Genomic DNA, 26406 nt, shown 5'->3' with positions numbered 1-26406 from the left:
GTCCATACCCATATCTGTGTATCCATATTATTTACATATCCATTCAGTAAATATTTGCTATAAGGCGGTGTGATTACAGTGATTGACACTACCTTTTTTTTTTTTGACCCTATCTTTTAATGTCTTTCCATTCTCCAAAGTCTGAGATAACCATGAAAAATTTTCCAGTGAAAATCGTTAGATAGATTTCATGATCAACCTGGATAGCTAGTAACATTTTCACACACATTTGAAAAACTTTGCATTCTTCTTATTCACTTCTCTATTTTGAACTTATTCAGATCTGCTCTTCTGGCAAGACTGCTCTGAACTCCAGGTTGGTCCATGCCCCATTGCTCTTCTTTCTGATAGTAATCTATGCCTATTTCTATCTTTTTATTGCATATATCACAATTAAATTCTCTGTGCTTGCCTACGAAACTGAATCTCTTCAAACTTTGTAACTCTAGTCCCTGGCCCTAGGGTTCTGTGGGTCTTCCATAATGTGTATTGAAATAACCATCCAAACACAGGCACATACATACATATATACAAATATGTTTACTTTTTTATTCATCATTCGTTTCCCTATTCCACACTGATATTTCCTACTTGATCTATTGACATAAAATCGTTTTCAATCTATGACATAAAATTATTTTCAACCTATGACATACCAGTCATTAAAATTAAATATGGAGTATGTTGTAAATGATATCATTATTGACTAAACATTAACATTCTATGCTTCGACTAATATTCATATGTTCAGCAAGCTTTATTGAGACCATACTTTATACACCAGTCACTATGTCCTGTAATCAGTGTGTCTTCAAGAACGCAGACATGTAGGAAATCATATAGATATGCACATCAGTACAATTCAGTTCATTAAGAACACAAGATAAAATCACAACTTAAGATAGAGGAATCTGGGGCTGCCTGGTGGCTCAATGGGTTAAGCCTCTGCCTTCAGCTCAGGTCATGATCTCAGGGTCCTGGGATCGAGTCCTGCATCGGGGTCTCTGCTAGGCAGGGAGCCTGCTTCTTCCTCTCTCTACTTGTGATCTCTCTCTGTCAAATAAAAAAATCTTTAAAAAAAAAAAAAGATGGAGGAATCTGTCCAAAAAATCCTCTCTGAAGGAGGTGACAGCTCGCTTGAGTCCCAAAGGCTGTGTGGGAGGTAGCGGATTGAGATGTTTGTGGAACGAGCATTCCAGATGGAAAGGGCAGCTAGTGTAAAGGCAGAGGATAGGGAAAGCATGGCGGTTTGAGGAAGTGCCCATACAGTATTCAGTATGTTTGGAATGTAGAGTGGGAGGCAGTCAGTAGCAGGAGATGAGTAAATGCGGATCTATGTCTTGGCAAGAAATGAGGGTTTCATCCTACACTCAATGGGCAAGGGGGATGGAATGACCAAATTCGCTTTCAGGAATAAGCATTCTCATAGAGGGAGGCTCCCAGGCAAGCAGATAGACAGGAGAGTCTTAAAATAATCCAGACAAGAAGTAATGAGGATGTAAACTCATCTTCATCAAGAGATGGGAAAAGACACTAGAGAAAAAAACCAATAGAATTTATAGTCCAGCTGTTTATGGAGAGTAAGTGAAAGGGAAGCTTTATAAATGGCAGCATGATTTGGGTTTGGATAACTGTGTGTGAAGCTATTTCACATGATAGTGAATATAGATAAAATAGATTTGCAAGGGTAGAAGTGGGAAGAAATGAGAGAGGAGTTAGGTGGAGAGCTTTCTGGACTACATATTCTAAGTCTGCAGTGGTTATATTGGTCGTATATCCAGTTTCTCACCAACATCTGCCACATTTGCAATTATTTCATCCATGTGTTTATCCATTACCTATTTGCTGAATTTATGAATAAGTACCTTTGAAACCAGCAGGTTATAAATGTCCAAGAAGATCAATAGTCTGTTTGCAGTACCAGAGACGTCCAATAATAAAGTGAAGATTAAGATGGCTCTGGTTCACAATAAATTAGAAGAATGAATTTCCCTTTTGAAAGTGGCCTCTAACGTGAGAGCAGAAAAGATGGTGTGCTGACCTCAAAAACATGAGGCATTGCCACAACATTGTAAGAATGCATCTCGGTCCCTATTATAACCTATTAAAATTATTTACTCTTCTCCCAATTTCATCTGCTACTCCCCACCCCTTCTGAGCCATATCTTAGAGAGAATTAAGCCCTATTGTCCTAAAGCATATGTTACAAGTAATGAATTAACTTAACACCTGTCCATCTAAAATGGTATAATTTATGTACCATCCTTGTGAGAATTCATAAAATAATCACTGAAATGATTTTCTGTGTTGTATGCTTTAGGTGAGGAATCCTAGCTGAGAAAGCAACCCTTTCCTCCTCCTAATATAATAACAACCTACTTCCCATTATATATATATATATATATATATATATATATATATATATATTTATGATGAGTAAATTTTGTATTTATATTTCATTTATTTTATTTTCTTTATTTATTTCTATTTATAATATATATACTTATGTATATATTCTGAGCCAGTAATAAGAAAAGCAAAAGAAACTTAATGTTCCTCTTATTAGGGGTTCTGTTCAGTTTTATCTACCTCTCACAAATTTGACATTTGCACATTTACAAGTACCATTCTGGTTGAAGAACCATTGGGTATATTAAAAGATGTTTCTGTTCTCAAAAAGACCAAATCTATAGCTGAATCTAATAACATCTAGAATTTGTATGTAATATTATGAAGTTACATAAACCGTACCTAGGAGAGAGGAAAAGTCCCTATCCCGTTATGCTCTCTGTTACCCTGTCATTTAGGCTGTAAAAAACAAACACTCTTGATAGAATGCCTCCAGCAGTCTCTGAGGAGGAGAAGACCGTTCAGCCCAATGGTGGAAAGATACATGCCATCCTTTAACCTTTCTGTGGGAAGACAAAGGATGCTGAGAAGATGTACTGAACGCTAGGGAAGCTTTTCAGCAGGAAGCACTTTGGCAATGAGAACAAGGAGAATGAAGACAAAAATCTCTGACCCTAAAACTGATGACTCAGCACCATTTACCACATACGTATTTTGACATTCTAACATTAGACTAACTCAGTAGCCTGGAGCTTAAAGAAACATGACCTCATGATGAAATTAACAATTATTAATAGTTATTCATGCCATCTCCATGTATCATGATGGAAAGCCTCTTATTATAGCTGCCTCCCTAAAGCCTAGTGGGCAAGCTGGTGCAGGTCTGTGTTGGATTTTTCACTGGTCTGTGATGAAGTAAGGTAAGAACAGTGGAGTAAGTTATCCTTACAGGTGAGTCTATGGAACTCTCCTGTTTTTATTCTGTGTTTATTTTTTTATTTTGAAATTACTCTTGCTATTTCTGTATTAAAATATTTGTTTCTTTTATGTACTGATGATGACGGATTAGTTTTTTTTAATCTTTTTAATGTCTTTTTACTTGTGTCCAGATCTGGGGAACAAAATGTGCTGACCAGGGGCGCCTGGGTGGCTCAGTGGGTTAAGCCTCTGCCTTCGGCTCGGGTCGTGATCCCAGGGTCCTGGGATCAAGCCCTGCATCGGGCTCTCTGCTCAACGGGGAGCCTGCTTCCCCCTCTCTCTCTGCCTGCCTCTCTCTCTGCCTCTCTGCTGCTTGTGATCTCTGTCAAATAAATAAATAAAATCTTCAAAAAAAAAAATGTGCTGACCATATCTTGGTCCTAATTAAACAATTTTTTTTAAATGTGCTACTGGTTCGTATCTGAATATATCATAACTACTCATTAATTTATTCATCCATCAACAAATACTGAACAACTGCAAAATGTCGGCTACTGCTGTAGGTCATGGCAATCCGGTAGTGAGGAAGAGAAATTATATCTTGCCCTCATGCAGTTTACAATTCCCATTGACAGACAATTAATAAACAAAAGATATCAATAAATAAAATAACTTCAGATAGTTTAAAATGCATTGAAAACAAACAGTTTTCATGTATAGTTTTTGCACGTTTTCAAGTGGGCTCATATAGACTACTCCCCCCGCACCTCCCACTTATGTACTCTACGGGATTAGTCATGGCCGTAACAGGAAGCATGTTGTTGGGAATATTGTTCATTATGTAGCACTGCTATGTAATATGTATCACACATTCTTCATTCTTTTTTCTCTACTCCCTCCCAAAAAAAGGTCTTTCTGCTTTTGCATCAAAGAAAATATTATGAAACTTAACCATACATCCCAACACAAAAGAAACCGCATCGTATGTGGCTCTCACTACACTTGCAGAATCATATTACATAGCTAACCAAAGAGAAGAGCTTCTCTATATTATGTTTTTGCATGTCCTCAAATGCTTTTTTGTCCACATGCACTATCAAAAAGCCCCCATTTAATCAAACTTCTTTCACAACAATTTGCACATCAGTTACTATTTATTAACACTAAATTTTTTAAATTATTTTTTCCTTTATCTAAATGCCATGGCTCTTTAGCATATCTTTTTTATCCAATTTAATTAAACTAGTAAAACAACTGGAGTTATCTAACACTTGCATGGGGAAAAAAAAATGGATGGAGCTTTCTAAAAGGGTTTCTAATATGTTTAAATATTAGCTTTCTCTCATTAAAGTGAACTGTTTTATCAAGATTATCCCCCATAAGTGCATAATTAAAGCAAACATCTCCAAAAAGTTTAATTACAGTTGCTTTGATGTCCAAAACATAATTTTAAGCTTCTGTTGTCAAGATGATGCAAAAATTGTACAAAGTCAAAAAGCAGTAGCACATTTGCCACCTGGGACTTAAGATTTATTTATGCATTTTAGAGAGAGAGAGTCAGCTTGAGTGGGGAAGGGAAGGAGGGAGAGACTTTCAGGCAGACTCCCCATTGAGCGCAGAGCCCAACTTGGGGCTCCATCCATCTTGGTCCCCAAGATTGTAACCTGAGCCAAAATCAAGAGTTGAACACTTAACCAACTGAGCCATCCAGGCACCTTAGCCACCTTGGATTTTTAGAGCAGGGTTTATGGAAATATGAGCCCCAACAGTATGACCTCATTAACACTATTGTCAGTCCTTCAATCCAGTGCTTTTAGGTGAAGGATCTGCTACCAGCATCTAATACGTAGAGGCCAGCGATGCAGTGAAACATTTTGCAATGCCCAGGACAGCTCCTGACAGCAAAGAATTATCCAACCCTAAATGAACATAGGGCTACAGTTGAGAGACCGTGGTCTAGAGAGTCTCGTTCAATTTTATATATCGAAACACACATCCATTAATTAATACAAATCTGACAACAAGAAGAGTTATTGTTCTTACACTTATTTTTCTTTTCTTCTGAGATCCATTCAGTTCTTCCTTCATTCTTCACATTCTCACTGGTCTCTGAAGTTCCAGTTGTCATCCTTCCTTCTGTTTAGGGATTTCTGCTCATGATAATGATGGTGTAGAAAATAGTAATGAAATTATACCTCGATAAATCAATATTCTAGGAATAAGTTATTCTTGTTATATTTTACTATATATCTTTCATCTTTCAACACTTACTTGTACTTATTTTAAATGTTTTAGGGGGTTTTTTGGGGGGGTGTGGGGTACAGAGGGAGAGGGAGAGAGAATCTCAAGCAGACTCCATACCAGCATGGAGCCCCACATGGGGCTGAATCTCCAAACCCTGAGATCATGACCTGAACTGAAATCAAGAGTCAGATGCTTATCCAACCAAGCCACCCAGGCTCCTCAATGTTGTAGGTTCTAGGGGACGTTTCCACTTGAGGCTCATCTAGGAAAGAGAGAGAGTAGTGCCGTGACCTGGAAAGGGCAAATTTACAAAATTTGTTCCTGGTTAGAAATTTGAACACTGACTGAATGTTGATAATATTAAGAAATTACTGATAATTTTTAGGTATAACAATATTAGAGTGAGTATATTTTAGTAACGCATAGTGGAACTTTAAAGTTCCACTTTTAAGTTAAACTAATATATTTAATCTCAGATTAATCAGGGAAAGGAGAAATATGTGAGATATCAGTGAAACAAATTTAGCTATGAGTTAACAATTGCTTAAGCTAGGTGGTAAGCATATAGGGATTTATTTTTACTATTATTTACATTGTTCTATAGTTTATTAGACTATGATGTTATACTATCCCACTAGTATTCTAATGGTATACTAGTATACTGTTCTGCCTTTTATAAATACTCAAAAATATTCCACAATAAAAATCTTAAAAATCAAAGAAATAGGAAACAAGTGAGCCTTTTCTATAACTTTTATCTTTTAAGATATATTCCTTTTATCCCTACCTTCTCCACAAATCTGGGAAGAAAATACTGGTTAACTGACTACCTGGTTAAGTGAGATTTCTATTAGATATAGTTTTAAAAAGATGCAGTTACATCTCAGTTAAGCTTATAAAAGATGAGGAGCTGTCTTTTCTCCAAGATGAGAGTCAGACTATCTCTGGGAGAAGAGTTTCCTCAAGTCCATTTATCATACTGAGCAAGTAGGTCAGGAAGGAACTTTTTACTGTAGTTTAGATAAACTGTTGGGGCGTTTGACCCAATTCTTCAGCTCACTTTGTTTGAAATCACAAGCTAAAACATAGCATATGCATCTTTAATCCACTGACTGCTATTCTTTCCAGATTTTATTTGACTAAGATATGATAAAGGTCATCTATTTAGAAGGGGGAGGGGAAGTCTATAAAACCTAGAAGTTGGCAGACTTTTTCTGTAAAGGACCAAATAGTAAATATTTTAGACTTTGTGGACCATGTATGGTCTCTGTTGCGTATTTATCTTTTAATTTGTTTATTGTTTAAGAAACCTTTAAAAACATGCGGGGGTGCTTGCGTGGCTCAGTGAGTTAAAGCCTCTGCCTTCAGTTCAGGTCATGATCCCAGGGTCCTGGGATCAAGCCCCACGTCGGGCTCTCTGCTCAGAAGGGAGCCTGCTTCCTCCCCTCTCTGCCTGCCTCTTTGCCTACTTGTGATCTCTGTCTGTCAAATAAATAAATAAATAGATCTTAGAAAGAAAAAAAAAAGGAAACCTTTAAAAACATGAAAACTATGTTTAATATAATACAAAAAGCAGCAAAAATGTGAAGGTTGGATTTGGCTATAGGAATCCTGTTATATCCTCTCATTTTAAAACTAGCCATTCTCCCAGACTTAATTCATTCTGAATAACATAAGCAAAAGCATTCTATAAAATATATTTTACTTATTATTCATTTAATGCATATGCATTTTACCCCTATCACTTAATACATGCTACTGTAACTAAACCAACTGATTATTGATATGGATTATTTTTTATCATTAGTACATACTTGAACTTATACACAAACTTTTTGAATCAGAATTTAAGTACCATTTTTATGATTGTAATTATTATCTTGAATTTGCTTACTTGTCATATAGAGCGATGCTTCTTGGAGGGAGAAGATATCAACAGATACTTAACATGTGATAAGATTAATTTGTGAGTGTGCCTGTTTTCTGGGTAAGGGGATGGTAGTAGGGTTTCTTCGTTTGTTTCATACATTTTTGCTGTTACTTTGCCCAAAAAGAGATTTCCAGCTGACCTCTCTACTGATACCTTGGAGTATTCAGAAGTAGAAAATGGAAACTCTGTAGGTAGGAAGTTAGTTTTCTACTCACTTCAAGGCTTCTCTGTGACTACTCATGTACTGGTCTTGAAGAACTCACTGTAATCTCTCAAGAGTGGGTAAGAATAGAAAAGGTAGAGGCTTTTAACAAAATGGACAGGAATGAATATCTCGAAAGAGGTCCCAGATTAGGAAGTGTATGATGAGTCAGGCACTTTCGGCTGAGCGGCATTGAGTCAAGCTCGGGTTAGCTGAGGTGGTAGAGCCTATTGTGAGGGAACACGGGAAGAAAGGAAGCACAGAAAACCACCCCAGGAAAGTCAGAGGCTGACTCTGTGGCAAGAGAGAATGGCCCTTGGGAATCCATAGCAATTCCAGTACCCCAGAAGCCATTTTAGGAAAATTCACCATTCCCATAACTTAGGCCATCCCTGACTTACGTACCTATTCATTCCTCAATTTCAGGCTCCCCATGAGAGGGTATAATTAGGCTTGTCAGTCACAATCCAACATAAAGCATCCCCGTCAGTAAGAGTTCTCCAGCCAGACCATCCTGTGGGCTGCTGACCAGGTTTGGGATGCCTGTCTTTTAAGCAGGCATCAATCATGGCTGCACCTGTAAAAATACACATACTCAGTTACGTGATGAAGTCTTAGCAACTCGGACATACGACACAAATACTACTTCTAACCAGTTTTACAAAAAAGAGCTCCTGGCTTCATGTCAGAAAGTGTTTCATGAAATGAGATTTTTCTCTGGATGTCGAAGTTTTGCTTGCCTTTTTCCCCAAAACAACCTTTTATCTTCTCTCACTCTAAGCAGACACCCTCTAGTGGTTTGCCTTTACATCTAGTTCACAGCTGCCTCATCACCTTTCAAGTTCTTTTGAAGCCTCATTTACAGTAATTCCTCAAAGAGGTCACTGTTGTTCTGGATGCTACAGCTTTATTTGAGGCGTATCCCCATCACCTCATACCCAAACTGTAATCGTGAAACTTCCTTACAAACCTTTTTTATCTGCTAGGAGTCCTCTCCCCCCCATCCATTTTACAAGCCAACTGTAGATCTCTCACAGCAGATGTGAAAGAGAACAAGTTTACCTTCTGGAGAAAGAGAGGCTGAGTGTTTTTCCCAGATATGGCCGGACACCCAGAGAGACCGAACACCTCAGCTATGTTCCATTTATTCTTCCCTAAAACCATACTTTATACACAACTCCCTTCCTTCAGAAGCCTTGCAATAATATTGTCAGTCAAGACCAAACCCCTTACCTGCGGAGTGCTGTTCTCCCGGCCTGCTCAAACTCCTATGATCCTGAGACTGCTGTTCCGACACTCCCGTGGGAGCCCCAACCCAGACTCTCCTCTGAACCTGTGCGCAGGACACTGCTCCAACTCCGTCTTCCTTCCCATCCGTTCTTCTGTCTTCCGCATCCTCATGGCCTGGGCAGTGCAACTCCTACACTGTTCTCAGAGCCTAACTAAGCCTTCTCTTGTCACCAAAAGTGCACAGAAATCTATTCCGCCAGATAATGTATTATCTGGACTTTTAGATTTTTATCAGGTTAAAGTCCCTAGCAGACATTTTAGATTGGGAATTATCCTCAAGCTTGGTTTATATATTGTGTTTGGATTTCTAATGAACTATAAACTCTGAGGGTTTTTTTTGTTTGTTTGTTTTTGTTTTTTTTAATGTACCCCATAGTTTCCTTCAAGGTGCAATAAGAAAATCATTTGTTGACTTGAATTTATACCGTCCCTTAAATTCCATTCCTTTATGCCCTCTTTTTCCAATTTCTTTTAAACAAGGAACCCTGTTTTAGTTGTAAGTCTGACAGCTACAAGACTTCTCCTCCCCACCCAAAAAAGCTCATCACTGATATCACCTAAAACCTTGTTAGAAAAATGCATTGTCAGCACCTCCCTATTTATGAAATCCTAATATGCTTTTAAGCAAGACGTCCAGGGGATTCTTATGTATATTAAAGTGTGGGAAGCACTGCACTGAAGATTCCAGTATGAGTCAGTTAGCCATTCATTGTTACATTGAATAAACCAAGAAAATGTTTATTTAAATCCCTATTTTATCACTCACACGTGTATGTGTATAGGTGACTGAAAGAGACAGAAAGAGAACCTGGGGGAAGCTTTGGAGACAAATAACTGTTTTGCTGTAGTAGACTTGCCTCGTAAACATCTAGTGAATATATTTTCTGTTTAGACTATTATTTCTGCTGTACTTTTCTTTTTCTTTTTCATTTTGTGTAAGCATATTAAACCACATAGGAAAACAGAGCTGTCAAGATATCACTTCAAGAAAACACAGTTGATGTAGCTAAGAGCTAAAATCATTTGATGAATTTTTTAGAAGCTGGCTGCTTTTTAAAGGCATTCATAATTCACGGTGTTTGATTAACTTTTAAAGAGTTGAGTGTTGGTAGATTTAAAATCAAAAGGGAAGATTTGGAGTGGTCCGGTGGATTTTTAATGATGGATAGAAATCAGGAAATGTATGGTCTTACCCTTCTTAGCCTTGATATTTTTTATGTGATTTTTGTTCCAATCACATAACAGATCCCCTTTAATCTTCTATATGTCACATGGACTAACATGGGGCTGGCAGTGATTGCTTTTTTTCTACCCAGCAGATATTTTGAAAATTACCAAGATAGTCCATCAAGTATTTTAACTGTGAAAGACAAGTAGTATAAATATATAGTAGATAACAGTTTATAAATAGTATTGTGTAAAGTAGATTTTATGCAGACATTAGGCAGTTGAAGAAGTCACAGTAGAATTTAAAGACACACATCAGGAACGGTAAGGGGTGAGAGTTTTAGAAGTGGGAATTATAAACCTTAATGGGAACATCTGTATATCCAACAAAATGAAACAATCATGTCACAAACATGTTTGTAATCAATAGGAACCAGATAAAAGATATGAGTAATGTAACTTCTGGTGGATGGGGTCAAAGCTCCTCAAAAAGATACGGCTGTTTGGAATGCTGTACTCAAGTGTGAGCGCTGTGTTTTATGAAACGTATTTGCACACTGCTGTAAGTCATTTCTACTTTTCATTTATTCATTGATTCACTCATTCTTCATTTCTTGAACCACAATGATATCATGTGACTAAATCCACAGTCAGTCCTGGATATTATAAATGTGATGGTTTTACTTTTCATTAAAGACCTTATTAGTTAGTTTAGAGAAATAATCACGTAAACAAGTAAGTCTGTAAATGTGCCATAGGGTCTAAGATGCACGATTATCAAGCAGAGTAGAGACAAAGATAACTAAGAAGGGTGCCCATGGGTGTGAAATCATCTCACTTGAGCCAAGTCTAAGGAATTGGGATGGTTAGATAATGAACAGATTGTTTACAAGAGGGAGGAAGGTGTGGGAGATGATAATTATATTTCACAAATTTGAACAGTTACTTGGTATATGAAACATTACATTTTCCTTTGTTCCAGCAGGTAGAGTCAAAATCACAAGGGAAAATAATACAGTAAGAAGAGAGGGAACTTAAGGGGGAAAGGAAGGGTCGTGTGTTTCAGGAGGGCTCACACTGTGCTATGCTGTGCCGGGCACTCTGTAAGCACTATTTTAGTTAATCCTTGTAACCACTGTGCCAATGCTTAACCTGTCTGAAATGCCACTACTAGGCCAATATTCAGCGCCACAGGTGATCACCCTAAATGCTCTACTTTAAGAGAGATGAATTGACCAAACATATGGGGGAGACCTAAGATTTTTTTGGCAAAGCAGTAACTTTAGATGATACAAATGACCGCATAACCAGTGGTAGGAGATGCTAATAGTTGTACAAATGTGACAGTGTCTGTGAGAACTGAAATAATCAGTTGTATCCTTAGAAAATAAAGCAAAATTGGATATTCTATTTTTATTAGATTATCATAACTCTTCTTTTGTAATATCTGAATTTGGAAATATGTTATATCCAGTCTGTTTCAGAAGCTTATTAAAGATGTGAAATATTTCTATTATTAAAAGATTTTATCTGTTTTTTAGAGAAAGAGAGAGGAAGAGAGAGCACAAGCAGGGGGACAACAGAAGGAGAGGGAGAAGCAGGTTCCCTGCTTAGCAGGGACTTCAATGTAGGGCTCCATCCCAGGACCCCAAGACCATGATCTGAGCTGAAGGCAGACACTTAACTGACTGAGCCACCCAGATGCCCCATGAAATATTTCAAAATACATCAATACTACAAATTTATATCTATTTAATGTTCTATTCTACTCCAAATTCCCTCGATTGCTATTCAAATCCATGTGACAGACATCTCAAGTGCTTCTACCAGCCAAGCTTGATATGCAGATTGATTTAAGCCAGATGTTACCACCTCCTATGCTGTAAGGGGTGACATTTTCCTAGTTCACTAGTATAAATATAGAAAGATTACAAATACAGATATAGAAAGAAAACAACAACAAAAAAAGTGTTATTTCCTCTTGCACATGCTATGAGACACTAGATTAGGAGCCTAAGTAATTTAGAGGAAATTAGTATTTTGATACACAGCGGAGAATCACTTTTATTTCATGATGTTGGGTACAAAAAAAAAAAGGAAGCAGCTTCTTGCTTAGGTTACTACGAGCAACTAAGTACAAATGTTCCTATAAATTCTAGAAACTCAGGTTAAACATATTACCGTACAAATTTCTGTCATAAGTTCCTGGTAAGTTCCTGTGTTACTGCAATGTCAAACTCTGTTTTAGGGGTCATGGAAATATTTCTGAGTTGCAAAATTCTTGATGCCATTTATAAAGTGACTTTGTATAGGTATCAGTAATGTCACTGAAATGCTTATAAAGTTAACTGATGTCTGCAAAAATAGCACTGAGTAGTTGAATATATCTCATACCCTAAGGTTTATTAAAAGTGTGTGTGTGTGTGTGTGTATATATATATATATACACGTGTACGTGTATATACAGTGGTGAGTCAAATTTAATCTCCTGGAACATAACTCTTTATAATTTTAAACTGAAGACAGTTTCCAATGTGCCTGTGGTAGGTTGCTTTACTGTCAGTTTTCCTCTTCAATAAGTGAAATAACTTACCCTGTAAAAGAAAAAAAAATGAGAATCATAGAAAATTAAAATTAATATGTCAAGTACTCAAATACTTGTGTTCTGGATTATAATTTAGAAATTTATATCCACCTAAAGAGACTTACTTCCAAGTAAATTTGCACTGAAATTCTTAAAACAATGATAGCACCACTGGGAAATTCCCAGTTTAGTTCTTGAAGAGTAAATAAACAAGGAGAAGTAGGAAGATTGGAATATCAACATGGTCTAGAAAATGTGCCATAATATTATTTTTTAAAAAAACTTACATCTGTAAGATACACTTAGTTTGTTTTTTGGGAGTTCAATTTTATTTCATTGTGAACTTTACTTTTTGTGTGAAGTCATCTGACCACCCAAAAGCAAGTTAGCTTTCTACCTGGTGAGAAACAATATCATCTACGTTGAAGAAAATATTACCAAGCAGTCTAGATACTTTCTTCATTATAGATATTGCACAAAACCCACAAAGATGTGTTGTGTTGCTTAGAGAAAGCACATAAATCATTTGGCAAGTTCTGTTACAAAGGGGAGATACCTCTCAGGAAAACCAATATTACACTGTTGAAAACTTGAGAATAGAACTTAGTGTGGACCTTGGTTTCATCCATTATCATTGATGTACTCATAGCATTTTAAAATAATTTTCTCTGGGTTCAAATCTCAAGGTTGCAGTCTCAGGAAGGATACAATAATGTCACTGTATAATTGCTGTCTTTAAAATGTCAAACCAGTGAGCGAGATAAGTAATTTTAAGGAAACAGTTAGAAAATGCAATACAGGGACGCCTGGGTGGCTCAGTTGGTTAAGCAGCTGCCTTCAGCTCAGGTCATGATCCCAGCGTCCTGGGATCGAGTCCTACATCGGGCTCCTTGCTCCGCAGGGAGCCTGCTTCTCCCTCTGACTCTTCCTTCCACTCTGTCTGCCTGTGCTCGCTCTCACTCACTCTCTCTCTCTGACAAATAAATAAATAAAATCTTTAAAAAAAAAAAAAAGAAAGAAAATGCAATACAAGAAAATAAAAGTAGTGACAAACTATATATCCATAATTTCTTAGGAACCTCAAAGATAGTATGAGATACAGATGAATAAAATGGTTTTTCTTTATGTTTTTAATCCAAACCCAAATACACACACACATGCAGAGGAAATGCACAAAAACTCTGTAACACCCGACACAAGTCCCTCTTCCCTCAATAAGCAGATCTCCAAAATAACTTAGTAATAATCAAAAATTAATTCATGGAGAAGCAGCTGCTCCACTCACATACTGAGTCTAGAAATTCATTTCATGAAATCTAAGACTCCTTTCCAATCAGAAGTTTGCTCTTTTCATTGCTAAGTTGCGGCATGTATTAGTTTTGCTATTCATGGTAGAAACAAAGACTTTGGAGCTTTAAAAGGAGGGACTCTTCAAAGTGATTTTCCAACTGACCAGTGAGTATACCTTCACTCCACTAGTGAGTACACCTTCGTTTGTTCTGTTTCTCACTACGAGATTATTGCCAAGAATTAATGGCTGAAGAATTTTGTGTTGCCTCCAGAACTGTGATAACATAAAATTACAGTCGTTTAGGCCAAAAATTTGTTTTAAGTATGCTGCTGGTTACTGATGAAACTTGAAGGGAAAGTAGAGGGAACTTGGAATCTACAATGAAAGACTATGGCCAGGGCAGGAGCAGATCTCCTGGCAGAACCCAAGAATGGCTCCCAGCTGAGACCCTAGGACTACAGAGAGCCAAATGAAAAGTGAGGGAGAAAACAGGCTCTACCCACGCCTGCATGTGATACATAGTGTTATCTGTCCCTCACTCCACATTGCCCAGCAGCCTGTAACCAGGCATTTTATTCTCCTGTGGTTCTTCTTTGAAAGCAGGTGAAGAAGGCAGACAACTAGGACTTATTAGTGACCCTAGAGTAAAGCCTTCCCCATTCCAGAATTTAAGGAAATAAGAGAACAAATTGCCTATCCTTTGCTCTAAAGAGAAACTCCAAATCAACAAATTATACCACATCACCAGATTTTTCATCCTTAAATGTGGAAGGATGTCAATGGATTACCTGAAGAAACCATTAAACATTCAAAGAAAGGTCAGACACAGAGGCAGAGATAGTGGAGAGAAAGAATTTAGAAAACAGAAGGGAACTAAAATATATATAAAATATAAAAACAAAAGCCCGTTTTTCTTTTCACTTTCATAGTTTTATTGCAATATATTTTACATATATGTCACCCATGTCAAGTGTACAATTTAATTTTTTTATTAAATTTACTAAATTTTGAAGCCATCACCATAAATCAAGTTTAGAACATTTTCATCACCCCAGTAAGATTTTTTGGACCCATTTACTGTGAATCTCCTTTCTCACCCGCTCTCCCAAGCAACCAATAATTTGTCTCTCTAGATTTGCCTTCTCTGGATACTTCATATATATGGAATCATAGAACATGTGGACTCATGTATTGCTTCTTCCACTTATGTTTGTGAAACACACTGAGGTCTGTCCATGTTGTAGCATATTTGTGTCTTTCGTATTCAGAACTCTTAACACCCATCAGGAGATAGTGCACATTACATCTATAATGAAAGAAAAGGATATAATGAGAAAGCAATAAAATAGGAAAATGGAAAGCATTTGGAAATTAAAAACATAAGTGCCAAAACAAAACTATATGAAAAAGAATGGAAGGTAAAGTTGAGGAAATCTCCTACTGTCATAATCACTACTAACAGGTTTGCATTCCCTCATATCTTTTTTTTTTTGTTTCCTATTCTGTGCACTTAGATATTAATTTTATAACTAGTTTTTTAAATAAGTTATGCACATCACAAAATAAAAATAATTTATTTAAAGAGACATTGAAAAAATGCACATCTGCATAAAGGAGTGTTTTTCATCTGGAGCAAGGCATATAGGTAGATGTTATTATTATCATTATGATCATTTTTATCTGACTGTAATTACAATCTTGTATCCTTTTCTCACTCAAGCTTTCTGACCATTCATGGTTATCACTCTGACTTTAAAAGCTTCCCTTTTCATAAATGCCACATAGGTCATCTAGTGGCCATGTACGCGTTTGTATCTTGACTCGTTAAACATTTAGGGCAAACTCACATTTTCAGATCTGATTAAATAAATATGTATCACTATGTAAACATTGTTCTTTTTTTCTCCCATTTTATTTCACTTCTTTTCAGTGTCCCAGCATTCATTGTTTATGCACCACACCCAGTGCTCCATGCAATACGTGCCCTCCGTAATACCCACCACCAGGCTCACCCAACCCACCCCCCCCTCCAAACCCTCAGTTTGTTTCTCAGAGTCCACAGTCTCTCATGGTTTATCTCCCGCTTCGATTTCCCCCAATTCCCTTCTCCACTCCATCTCCCAACATTGCTCTAATTATAGAGTATTCCTTGGGTTAGATTGTCCAGTAAAATTTCTGGGTTGAAGGTTATGTATACTTTTTAAGATCTCTGTTACATCTCACTGGTTATTTTCCATGAGGTTTATAACCTAACCATTCTACATGACAAGTTGCACAGATTTGAAAGCAACACTTAGCAGTAATGGGTTTCCTATCAGTTTACTCACCATAATGTCCCAATTATAAATTACATGATATGGCATTTGTACTTTAGTGACCAACAGGAATTTAATTGGGTGGTAGTGCTAAAAAATACTTCTTTTATTACATTCTGTAGAGTAGACAGCAAATTTCATGAAGTGATAATATGCTTGATGTTTAAATATAAAATAGATTCATCTTTCTACATACACTATTACACACAGATGCATGCATGCACACAAACGTGAACTCCCCACAATATTACTTATTAAATTTACATGTTTACCAGCGTGAACAACAACATAAGTGGTTGCTTCAGTGGCATTTCCTAAAATGCTATCTCCCCAGATTGGTTCAAATGTGCTTCTTAATACTTCCAGAATACCCACCGTCTGTATTATTGTTCTTACCAGATTGCATTTAAATGAACTCTCAATTAAGAAGAAATCTTTTTTTTTAAATCATCAGTATAGAAATAATAAAAAGTAGGTAATATGAAGTTACTTAAAAAGTTCAGAAGAGTGTGCATTTAGGCCTCTTTCAATAATTTTTCTATTATTTCCTTATGTTAGGAAATTATGTATTCAAAAATACTTCTGCCATTTCTTTTTTCAAACTGGTTATCCTGAAACTAAATTTCTTAAAAATATTTCTAATTTTTTAAAAAAATAAAAATTTATAGAGTTTAATTAATAAATTTAGAGAAATGAAATAAAAAATTATCACTTGTAGACTCATTTAAGTTAGAAATTAAGGAAATCCAAATTTGCAAATGTTTGCTTTACTGAATTTTGGAAATCTAATTCTCCAAAAAGAATTTTTCTTAGAAATTATTGAAATAGAAAGCCTCTCTGTGCATTTGGAATATAGTGTTCAATGAGATCTCCCTTTATGTAAGGCATTCCCCAAAACCTGGTCCAGTTTTTCCTGATCATAGGACTTTCTAGGCCAGTGTGTGGGTTCACTTTGGTTTCTATCTATATCATGTGATCTGCTTTTTGCCTTCCAAACTTAATAAAAATCTTGTTTGATTATACTATCTTTTTTTTTTTAAGAATTTATTGGGTGCCTGGGTGGCTCAGTGGGTTAAAGCCTCTGCCTTCAGCTCCCTTCCAGGGAGCCTGCTTCCTCCTCTCTCTCTCTGCCTGCCTCTCTGCCTACTTGCGATCTCTCTCTCTCTGTCAAATAAATAAATAAAATCTTAAAAAAAAAAAAGAATTTATTTATTTGTTTGACAGAGAGAAACACAACGAGAGAGTGGGAACACAAGCAGGGGGAGTGGAGAGGGAGAAACGGGCTTCCCCTCAGAGCAGGGAGCCTGATGTGGGGCTTGATCCCAAGACCCTGGGATCATGACCTGAGCCAAAGGCAGACACTTAATGACTGAGCCACCCAAGAGCCCTGATTACAGTTTCTTCCAGTGTTCGACTCTGTTGTGGACCTACGATTCTCTTTTTTACATTTTTATTGTTATTTCAGGTGGATTGGAATGAGGGCTGAAGGATAGGTAACTCCATTTCAGCTTTCCATTTGAACTAAAAGATTTAACTGTTTAACAATGAATATTATTTTAAGGTTGAGTATTGTCAATTGGGTATTTTTGTCAGAAGGAATTTACTGATAAAATAGGAAATGCTGCCAATCATTGGTTGATGACACCATGAGACTTTTTTTTTTTTTTCCAATTGTGGGTCTTGGTGGTCTTTGAAAGTAAATTACCAAAGTCTTTGGTAATTTACCATGAGACTTTTTTTTTTTTCAATTGTGGGTCTTGGTGGTCTTTGAAAGTAATTTACCAAAATAAATTACCAAGTCTTTCTCTCTTGGCTTATAGAGATTTGCTTACTGACCAAGGGCCGCCGCACTGCCAGTGTTCGAGCTGATACATACTGTCGTCTTTATTCACTTTCTGTGGACAACTTCAACGAGGTCCTGGAGGAATATCCAATGATGAGGCGAGCCTTCGAGACGGTTGCCATTGACCGACTAGATCGGATAGGTACTCTCTTCCATTTCCTATCTTATTTGTGTATAATTTATACTTTAGTGGGCTGATATATATTTGCAATCCTAAATCCTAAATGCTATAATAGGTTGCCTATTAATTAGCATAGAACCAGCAGTTAGCTCTAGCCCTATTTCTACTCTCTAACTCTCTCATCTAAGTATTCTGGGTTTATTTTTATTAGCTGCTCAGTCTGATTTCCCCAGTGATGACAAAACAATTTGAATCTTCAGGTAAAAAGCAATGATAAAAATTTTAGGTAGCACTAAAATAGAACTAAAAATATAATAGTATGAGTCTACATTACAAACCAAATAATTTTACTACAAGATTTTTTTAAAAATTATGTATCAACTTTTCATTTTTAGTTTTATATTGAAAACTGAAAACTTGTGCATTTTAATGGTTTCTGTAGAAACTTCTGGAAACGTTTGTAATACAGACTCAAGCAGGAAAAACCTTCCTAGAAGTACCCGACTTAGATGCTTTACTTCATAAACAACTTATTTTACAGGCTTTTCTGCTTTCCAATAAGAATATATAAATTAGACCTTATATTAGTTACACTAGTTAAAAGACTTGAAGAATTGCTATAGTAAAGTTAGATCAGATTGGCTTGCTGTTAGCTTCCCAAGATATGCTAGAAGATTCTGATGTGAGAAGGTTGTATGCATTCATTTTCTACACCTAAATCCTCTTCCCCCCGCCTACCGTACTCTGCCCCTTTTCCTTGCTTACCTCTACTCCGTTGTCATAACCTGAGTTTAGACATCACTTCTCTGTAGAAATCTTCTGTGACCTCCTAACCCTCTCGTGCTCCTAGGCTGAGTAACCTGGGTATGTTCTCCCATCCCCCTAGGAATTTCCTCCATCACAATACTGCTTCTGTTATTGCAGTTGCTCTAAAGATGCTAAGATTTGTAAATGGAGAGGTCATGTCTAATTCACTATTACATTCGCAGTACGTAGTACACAATGAATATTCTTGAAGACAGGTTGTAGGGAGGGATGCAGGAATCAATTATCTCAAACGAGATGGGGCTGGGATCACTTGGAAATAAACAAGTCCTTCATTCTTATTAAAGGTAAGGATTTTTGATTGATGTAATCTTATGTCAGCTTTTCTTCTGCACTTTGTATCTTTCTTTCCTTCTACAGAAGTAGGATGACAGATGCATTAGGCTCTGAAATTAGGTTAGGAGAAGTAAAGGTAGTATTTGGACATTATCATTAGACATAATACACATATCAGAAATTCATATTGACAGTTTAGATAGGCAATAGGACACAGTGTCGAGAGAGACAGTGCCCATAAAAGTGGGCATTCCTGAAAGCATCTTTATTTAATTTGAAAATAATTTACCTCTTTGTGGTATGTGAGTGCTCACGGTAGAGCTAGAGACTAACTTCTGAATACATGCGTTTTTCTACTTAGCCAGCTAGACATTTTTAGAGAAAAGTGTTAAAATCAGGATTTTTTATTAACTATTTTTATTAACATATAATGTATTATTTGCCCCAGGGGTACAGGTCTGTGAATCGTCAGGCTTACATACTTCACAGCTTTCACCATTTCACATACCCTCCCGAATGAAAATCAGGATATTTTAATAAATAATTTCTGTTACTCTGATCAGCTTCACTCTCATCTAACTTTTTCCAGTTAATTTTTATAAGAAAGTTTGCATGAAATGGTTTGCGCTCAATAATACAGGCAATAAAATCACTAATAAGCACCAAGCATTTGCAGTTTTGATCCTTATAAAATTCTAACAGTGCATTAAAATCTTTATTTCTCCACAAGTTCACAGATATTTATATTACAAAATGTTGACTATTCACAGGATCACAAAGAAATATTATCCTTCATTCTGTTCTATTGCTCATATATATAGACCATACTCAGTTAAGGCAATATGCTAAATAAGCATTTATATTTATTATGGATATAGGAGCTTTTGTTCTTGAGAAAATTAGAACCGTTCTGTAAGGAGAAACATTTATTTTGGCAGTCATTTAAAATGATAGTTTACCTGCATCCAAGTAAATTATAACATATATTTCCACTAAAAAGTATCCCTTCAAACTCTAACTTTATTTAGCAATATGGCAAATTCATTCATTTTCAGTTACAATATTTATCTGGGAATTATGTTATCAATGATGTCACCAAAAGTCACTAATTTTCCCCTTTCATCGATCTAATTTTGATTCTGTCATCATCCTGCCAGAGAATGTCTACTTACTGCAAAGCACTCCAAAAACAATGGCAGGAAGGAGAGGTGCTGCTTACTGAGGTTCTAGAGGGAACTGAGAACCCGCCATACACGATGCCCCTTAATCCTCACCAAGACCTTTCAGAAAAGGAAGGATTATGAAGTGGTTCTCAGCCGGCGGTGCATGAAAGTCCTCTGAGGAAGTACGCTTTGAAAGAACTGAAATCTGAAATCCAGACCCCATGTCTGGTTATTGTGGTTTAATTAATGGGGTCCAGATGAAAATCAGTATTTTTCAAAGCTCCAGAGATGAGAAGACTATGAATGTCTGGTGGAGGACCCTGGCATAGGGCACGCTTCATCCTTGCGCAGGGGCCATGCTAATCTTCTCTGTATCGTTCCAATTTTTAGTATATGTGCTGCCGAAGCCAGCACTAGGGCACGCTTCAAAGGCAGAGACTTGCCGCACGGGCTCCTCAGATTTGCATGTGACAGTCTCTTGAGCATCTCAGTAAGATGCAGCATCTCGGTCCCCAAGAAGGAGGGAGCCTAACTGACTGCATTTCTAGAAGGTGCTCCCGTCATACCGATGCCTGCAGCTGGTTCGTGGTTCTTAGGAAGCGTCTGCGATCATATCTGCTGTTTTCCTTCCACGGTCCTGTTTCTTAGTAACCAGCTTCTCTTGGGCATGGTTCCAACCTTCCTATGTCCCGTTCTCCTGATGGGTGAAATAGGATTAGAAACACATCCACCGCCCAGCGTTGAGGATTAAACACAATCAGTCTGCCCAAAGGCTTCTGTAGGGTACCTGTCACATAGTAAGTGTTCCATAGTAGCTTCCTGAAAAAAGGTAGCTTTAAACTTACATTTTGATTCCAGGCCCATCCTGATCCAAATACCCTTTCTTCTCCCACCCTTCAAAGTAACCCTCGCGTCCACTATTTCCCTCTCTCCTGTAAGATGGCTTTTGCCATCTATTCCAGACTTCAACCTGACTTGCAGAGAAGGTAAGATTTCCCAGAGAGATACAGGAAGCGCGAAGGGCAGGAGCCCCCTTTCCGTTGGCGCCTAAAGGTGAGTATTTGGCTTCCAAGCGTCTCCCGCGGAACAGGGGCATACTTGGGTTTCCAGGAGCCACTCTCCCCTGGGCTCGTCGGCCGTCCTCCGCAGCTTTCTAAGTGGCTCTGTTTGTTCCCGCTGACAGGAAAGAAAAATTCCATTCTTCTGCAGAAGTTCCAGAAGGATCTGAACACTGGCGTTTTCAACAATCAGGAGAACGAGATCCTGAAGCAGATAGTGAAGCACGACCGGGAGATGGTGCAGGCGATCGCCCCGATCAATTACCCCCAGATGCCGGCCCTGAATTCCACCTCTTCCACCATGACTCCGACCTCCCGCCTGAGGACACAGTCCCCACCGGTGTACACAGCGACCAGTCTGTCCCACAGCAACCTGCACTCCCCCAGCCCCAGCACGCAGACCCCGCAGCCGTCCGCCATCCTCTCGCCCTGCTCCTACACCACCGCGGTCTGCAGCCCTCCCGTACAGAGCCCGCTGGCCACCCGAACTTTCCACTATGGCTCCCCCACTGCGTCCCAGCTGTCCCTCACGCAGCAGCAGCAGCAGCAGCAGCAGCAGCAGCAGCAGCTCCAGCAGCAGCAGCTCCAGCAGCCCCCGCCCCCGCAGCCCCCGCAGCCGCCCCCGCAGCCGCAGACGCCCGGCAGCTCCACGCCGAAAAACGAAGTGCACAGGAGCACGCAGGCGCTGCACAACACCAGCCTGACCCGGGAAGTCAGGCCCCTGTCGGCCTCGCAGCCCTCGCTGCCCCATGAGGTTTCCACTCTCCTTTCCAGACCTCATCCCACTGTGGGCGAGTCCCTGGCCTCCATCCCTCAGCCCGTGACCGCCGTTCACGGCCCGGGCCTGCAGGCGGGGGGCAGGGGCACCGTCCCCCCGCGGGTCACCCTGTTCCGACAGATGTCCTCGGGAGCCATTCCCCCTAACCGAGGAGCCCCTCCCGCACCCCCTCCACCAGCAGCTGCTCTTCCGAGAGAGTCTTCCTCAGTCTTAACTACAGACCCAGAGGCAGAAAAGCCACGATTTGCTTCAAATTTATGATCCCTGCTGATTGTCAAAGCAGAAAGAAATACTCTAATAAACTGAGAATCTCCTCAGATCTTATTTTATTCTATCTCCTGATAGATTCCTATAGCCTACTATGAAGAGATATTTTAGACAGCTCTGGCCTACATGCAAAATGTACAATATATAAATATATATCTACTATTAAATAATCTATCTAAATTCCCAAGAGAAGTTCAAAAGACCTGTTTAGCATTCAGTGTTATATGTCCTCCTTTCTTTAAATCATTAAAGGATTTAAAATGTTGTTGTAAGATCATTTATTTTTAACCTACTTTTACTGAATTCCTTTGATATATGTATTTCTCTACTTTATGAAGAGTTCTTGGATTCAGTGGAAACAAAACTCTGATTTTAAAAGGCAACTCAAGTGAGCTACTGAATAGCACCAACCAAAACTTCTTTCATGAGCTGTGTTCTGCATCTAAATTGTTATTCATTAATTATGGAGAATTAAATAGCAAGTCCCATTTTATAGATCCAAATTGTATTTTGGTGCTTTCAATTTTGAATTAGGTTACAGAACACACGGTGTGCTTGGCCACGGTTGGAGACTAACATTGCCACCATTAGGAATATCTCTAACCTCAAACATGTTCATTGACCTTTCAGAAAGCTGAGGGGATATTTGTCTTCATGTGTTATTGGACTTTTACCAAGACTCAATGTTAGTTGTAAATAACTTTTTCAACCCAAATAAAAATAGCTATTCTGTGCTGTATGAAGGTAAAAGTCATCACTTAAGAATTTAGTTTTATTGCTTCACTTCAAAACTTAGAGTTTGAAATTTTACAAAACCTAATTGTGACAGTTATTCAACTGTAATGCAATGGCTTGAAACCTACAATATTATTTTAACCTGCAATGTTTTATGCAAAAGTGTATGCTCAATTCTACAGATTGCTTGTATTACACCAAAAATCATTACTTTTCTTCCTTCTTGCCATAACCAAGCATCTGAAAATAGTCCCTGCATGCTTTTTGGGGGGAAAAAAAATAGGTTCAGATCAGTCACTGTAGGGAGAGGCTTACAGTATTTCTCATTTCTAGAAAAGTATAACCATTCGTTAATTGCCTATCTTAAAACTCCTGTAAGGCTGACTTGGATCTCTGACTTAAGTCTAGAAGTGAGGTTTTCACTTTCATTTAATATTATTACTATTATTACTATTATTTAAGTAATGATTTGTAAACCACAGCTTGATTGGTGTTGCCAGTGTGTTCTGTGTCTTCACTGTTGGTAGTTGGTAGTTTACCCTGGTGTTCATTTAAAATAACTAAGTACACGATAGCATCATGTCTGGGAACACACGCTTTGTTCTATGTGTATTGTAATAAAATGGTTAGTAAATCTTAAGGCATGTGATGACTAACATAGCCCTTAGATAGGAGATCCGTTACTCAGAATGTGCTGGAAATTGTATGGACGCGATGACAGAAAGCAGGGGGCGAACTGAATGTGAGCATCGTTTGTTTGTCTGTTTCCTTAACTCTCCATGATCTGTGAACATCCGCTTCTTCTCAGAGAAGTCCCTTAGTAATCATTTGTGCCTAATGCATCCCACAAATGTGGTGGATGACTGGAACACAATTGGAAGATTCCTAATAACCAACTTCTGTAAATAACCCAAGTTAAAGAGAATGACCTAAAATGGAGGTCTTCAGGATCTTTGACACTGGCGATGCATTTAAGAAGAACTTAACAAAGATCACACATTAAACGGGGCAGGGCCTCCAGACAGACTTGAGGACAGAAAACAAAACAAAAAGCAAAAACTCTAAAATGGATCCATGCTGCCTGTTATGCCTTTTATGGATATAATACCTATACTACCAAAATGAGTTGTTATGTTTCCTTTCTAACAGACCCCAGCTTGTGTGGAAGTAATCAACTATGCTAGTCAATGTAATGTTGTCATTAACATGCTGGTGATATCTGATGGCATGTCAAGAATGGTGTAAGAAGGGGATTGTTCAGTCTACCCAGAGCCTATGGGAAAGCTGCAAGACCATTTACATATCAGTACAAAACTCCTTTATTTTATTAAAATATTGAGAATTAACTTCAATTTATTAAGATCATGTATTGGTCCTTTAAATTATTAAAGGTTTACATTTGATAGCACTAATGGGTTTGGTAGTGAAATATTTTTATATATAAATTTTTGGTTTTTTATTTTGAGCACTATTGGGAAACACAAGCAAAAGTGAATTGCATGGTCTTTCAGTGCAACCATAACATTTTTATTCACTTTGTAACAGAATGGACAAAAACTAAGGTTTATATGTTAAACTAAAAAAAATGGTACAGGGTAAATTATATACATATATATGTATGAATATAAATGCTTAGGTTAAGAAAAAAATTGACTCACATTCCTGTAATATAAAAGTCCATTGCTAGTTGAAAAGTGACCTCTTTTCTCTGTACATAGTTAAGCCCATAAGTATGGAGTTTTAATCTGTACAGAAAGAAATGTATTATTGAAAAGATTGGTCTTTCTGCTGCTGGGAAAATAGTAGAAAAGCTGATTCTTACAACAACTGTATGATCAGGGACGAATTAGAGTATTTCTTTTGTCTTTGCTCAAAGCCATACATATATAAATATATATAAAGATTATTAATAAATTCAATAGAAAATAAACTAATATCATGAATATTTTATTTTATCAATACACTCTAATCCAATGTTTTGTTTTATTGCGTACAGATTTGCTTCTTTCTACCTTTACATCATAAGATCTCCAAGAGGGCTTATACTTGATAGTCATTAAAAAATTACAGATAGCCCGTGGCTGTAGAGAGGAAGGTAAAAAAAACCCTGGGTTTCCCAGTTGTCCCTGTGTTTTACCTATTCCCTACAGTATTAGTTGAAGTCTTTTTATTCTTTGCTCTGTACCTCCTTGGTTGTTACCCAATTCCAAAACAGTCATTTCTGTGCTATTAGATTTAGAGATGGAAAAAAAATTCACCTTGTAATTTATTATAGAAACCTCTTCTATGACAGCCTACGGCCTTGCAAAGGCTTTTGATAGTAGCAGAACCTCCCTTTGCAAGTGGATTTTGAATCAGACCTAAAAGCCTGACATAGAGTTTATTGCGTTGCATGAAGGAGTCTTGAAAACTGTAAGGATAAATGGCAGGAATGGCAACAGACTCTATTCATCAAATAAATAGTCTGTCTCTGGGTCTCAGTGACCACTCCATAAGTGAATGATTCCCTGACGGATGCTGTCCCTCTTTTAAAAAGGTGGTTATTTTGCCGTTTATAAACTTAAGTGAGCATAACATGTGCAGGACATTACAAAGTGCACAGCCGAGGTAGGCTAGTTCCTAAAGGACTTGGGTGATTTAAACAATGTGATATGTTTTAAACTTTAGATGTTATTATTTTTAAAACCTGAATTATTTACTCTTCCAAATAGAAGTGATTTCTATCAACTTTCAGGCTTATTTTTTTTTAAGTCCCCGTGACTTCTTAAATTCAAGTGTTTATATTTGTTAATTTATAATTTTACTATGCTGTTTTGCTCTTAAGAATTTTACTTTCATAATTTATGACATTAAGCTGTGTGAACAAGATTTATCGCTCTTATGCTTCTATCCTTCTAGAATATGTGCCATAAAACCCAAGTCTGATTATTTTGTTCATCTGCACTGCACCTAGCAAAATTTTATTACATGCTCTGCCTATTTGAAAATTACTTATTCTCTCCAATACAAAAGAAATGTAGTCCTTTTAGAAAAATTGGATGGTGAACGTC

The 26406-nt window shown here is 37.6% G+C and overlaps 1 protein-coding gene and 1 pseudogene across 1 annotated transcript in view; one reads left to right on the top strand and one right to left on the bottom strand.

The window, feature by feature from the left end:
- Positions 1-25290, top strand: part of HCN1 (hyperpolarization activated cyclic nucleotide gated potassium channel 1) — a 392857-nt gene extending 367567 nt beyond the window's left edge. The window contains exons 7-8 of the mRNA XM_004737910.3: positions 18111-18275; positions 21702-25290. Coding sequence (XP_004737967.2) covers positions 18111-18275; positions 21702-22615 — 1079 coding nt within the window. The 3' untranslated portion in view covers positions 22616-25290. The remainder of the gene's footprint in view (positions 1-18110; positions 18276-21701) is intronic.
- Positions 20818-20932, bottom strand: LOC123391967 (annotated as a pseudogene).
- Positions 25291-26406: the final 1116 nt, after the last annotated feature.

Source organism: Mustela putorius, unplaced genomic scaffold, assembly GCF_011764305.1.
Source record: "Mustela putorius furo isolate JIRA1106 unplaced genomic scaffold, ASM1176430v1.1 tig00000407_pilon_pilon_pilon, whole genome shotgun sequence".
NCBI lineage: Eukaryota > Metazoa > Chordata > Mammalia > Carnivora > Mustelidae > Mustela > Mustela putorius.
This window is presented reverse-complemented; position numbering and strand designations above follow the sequence as displayed.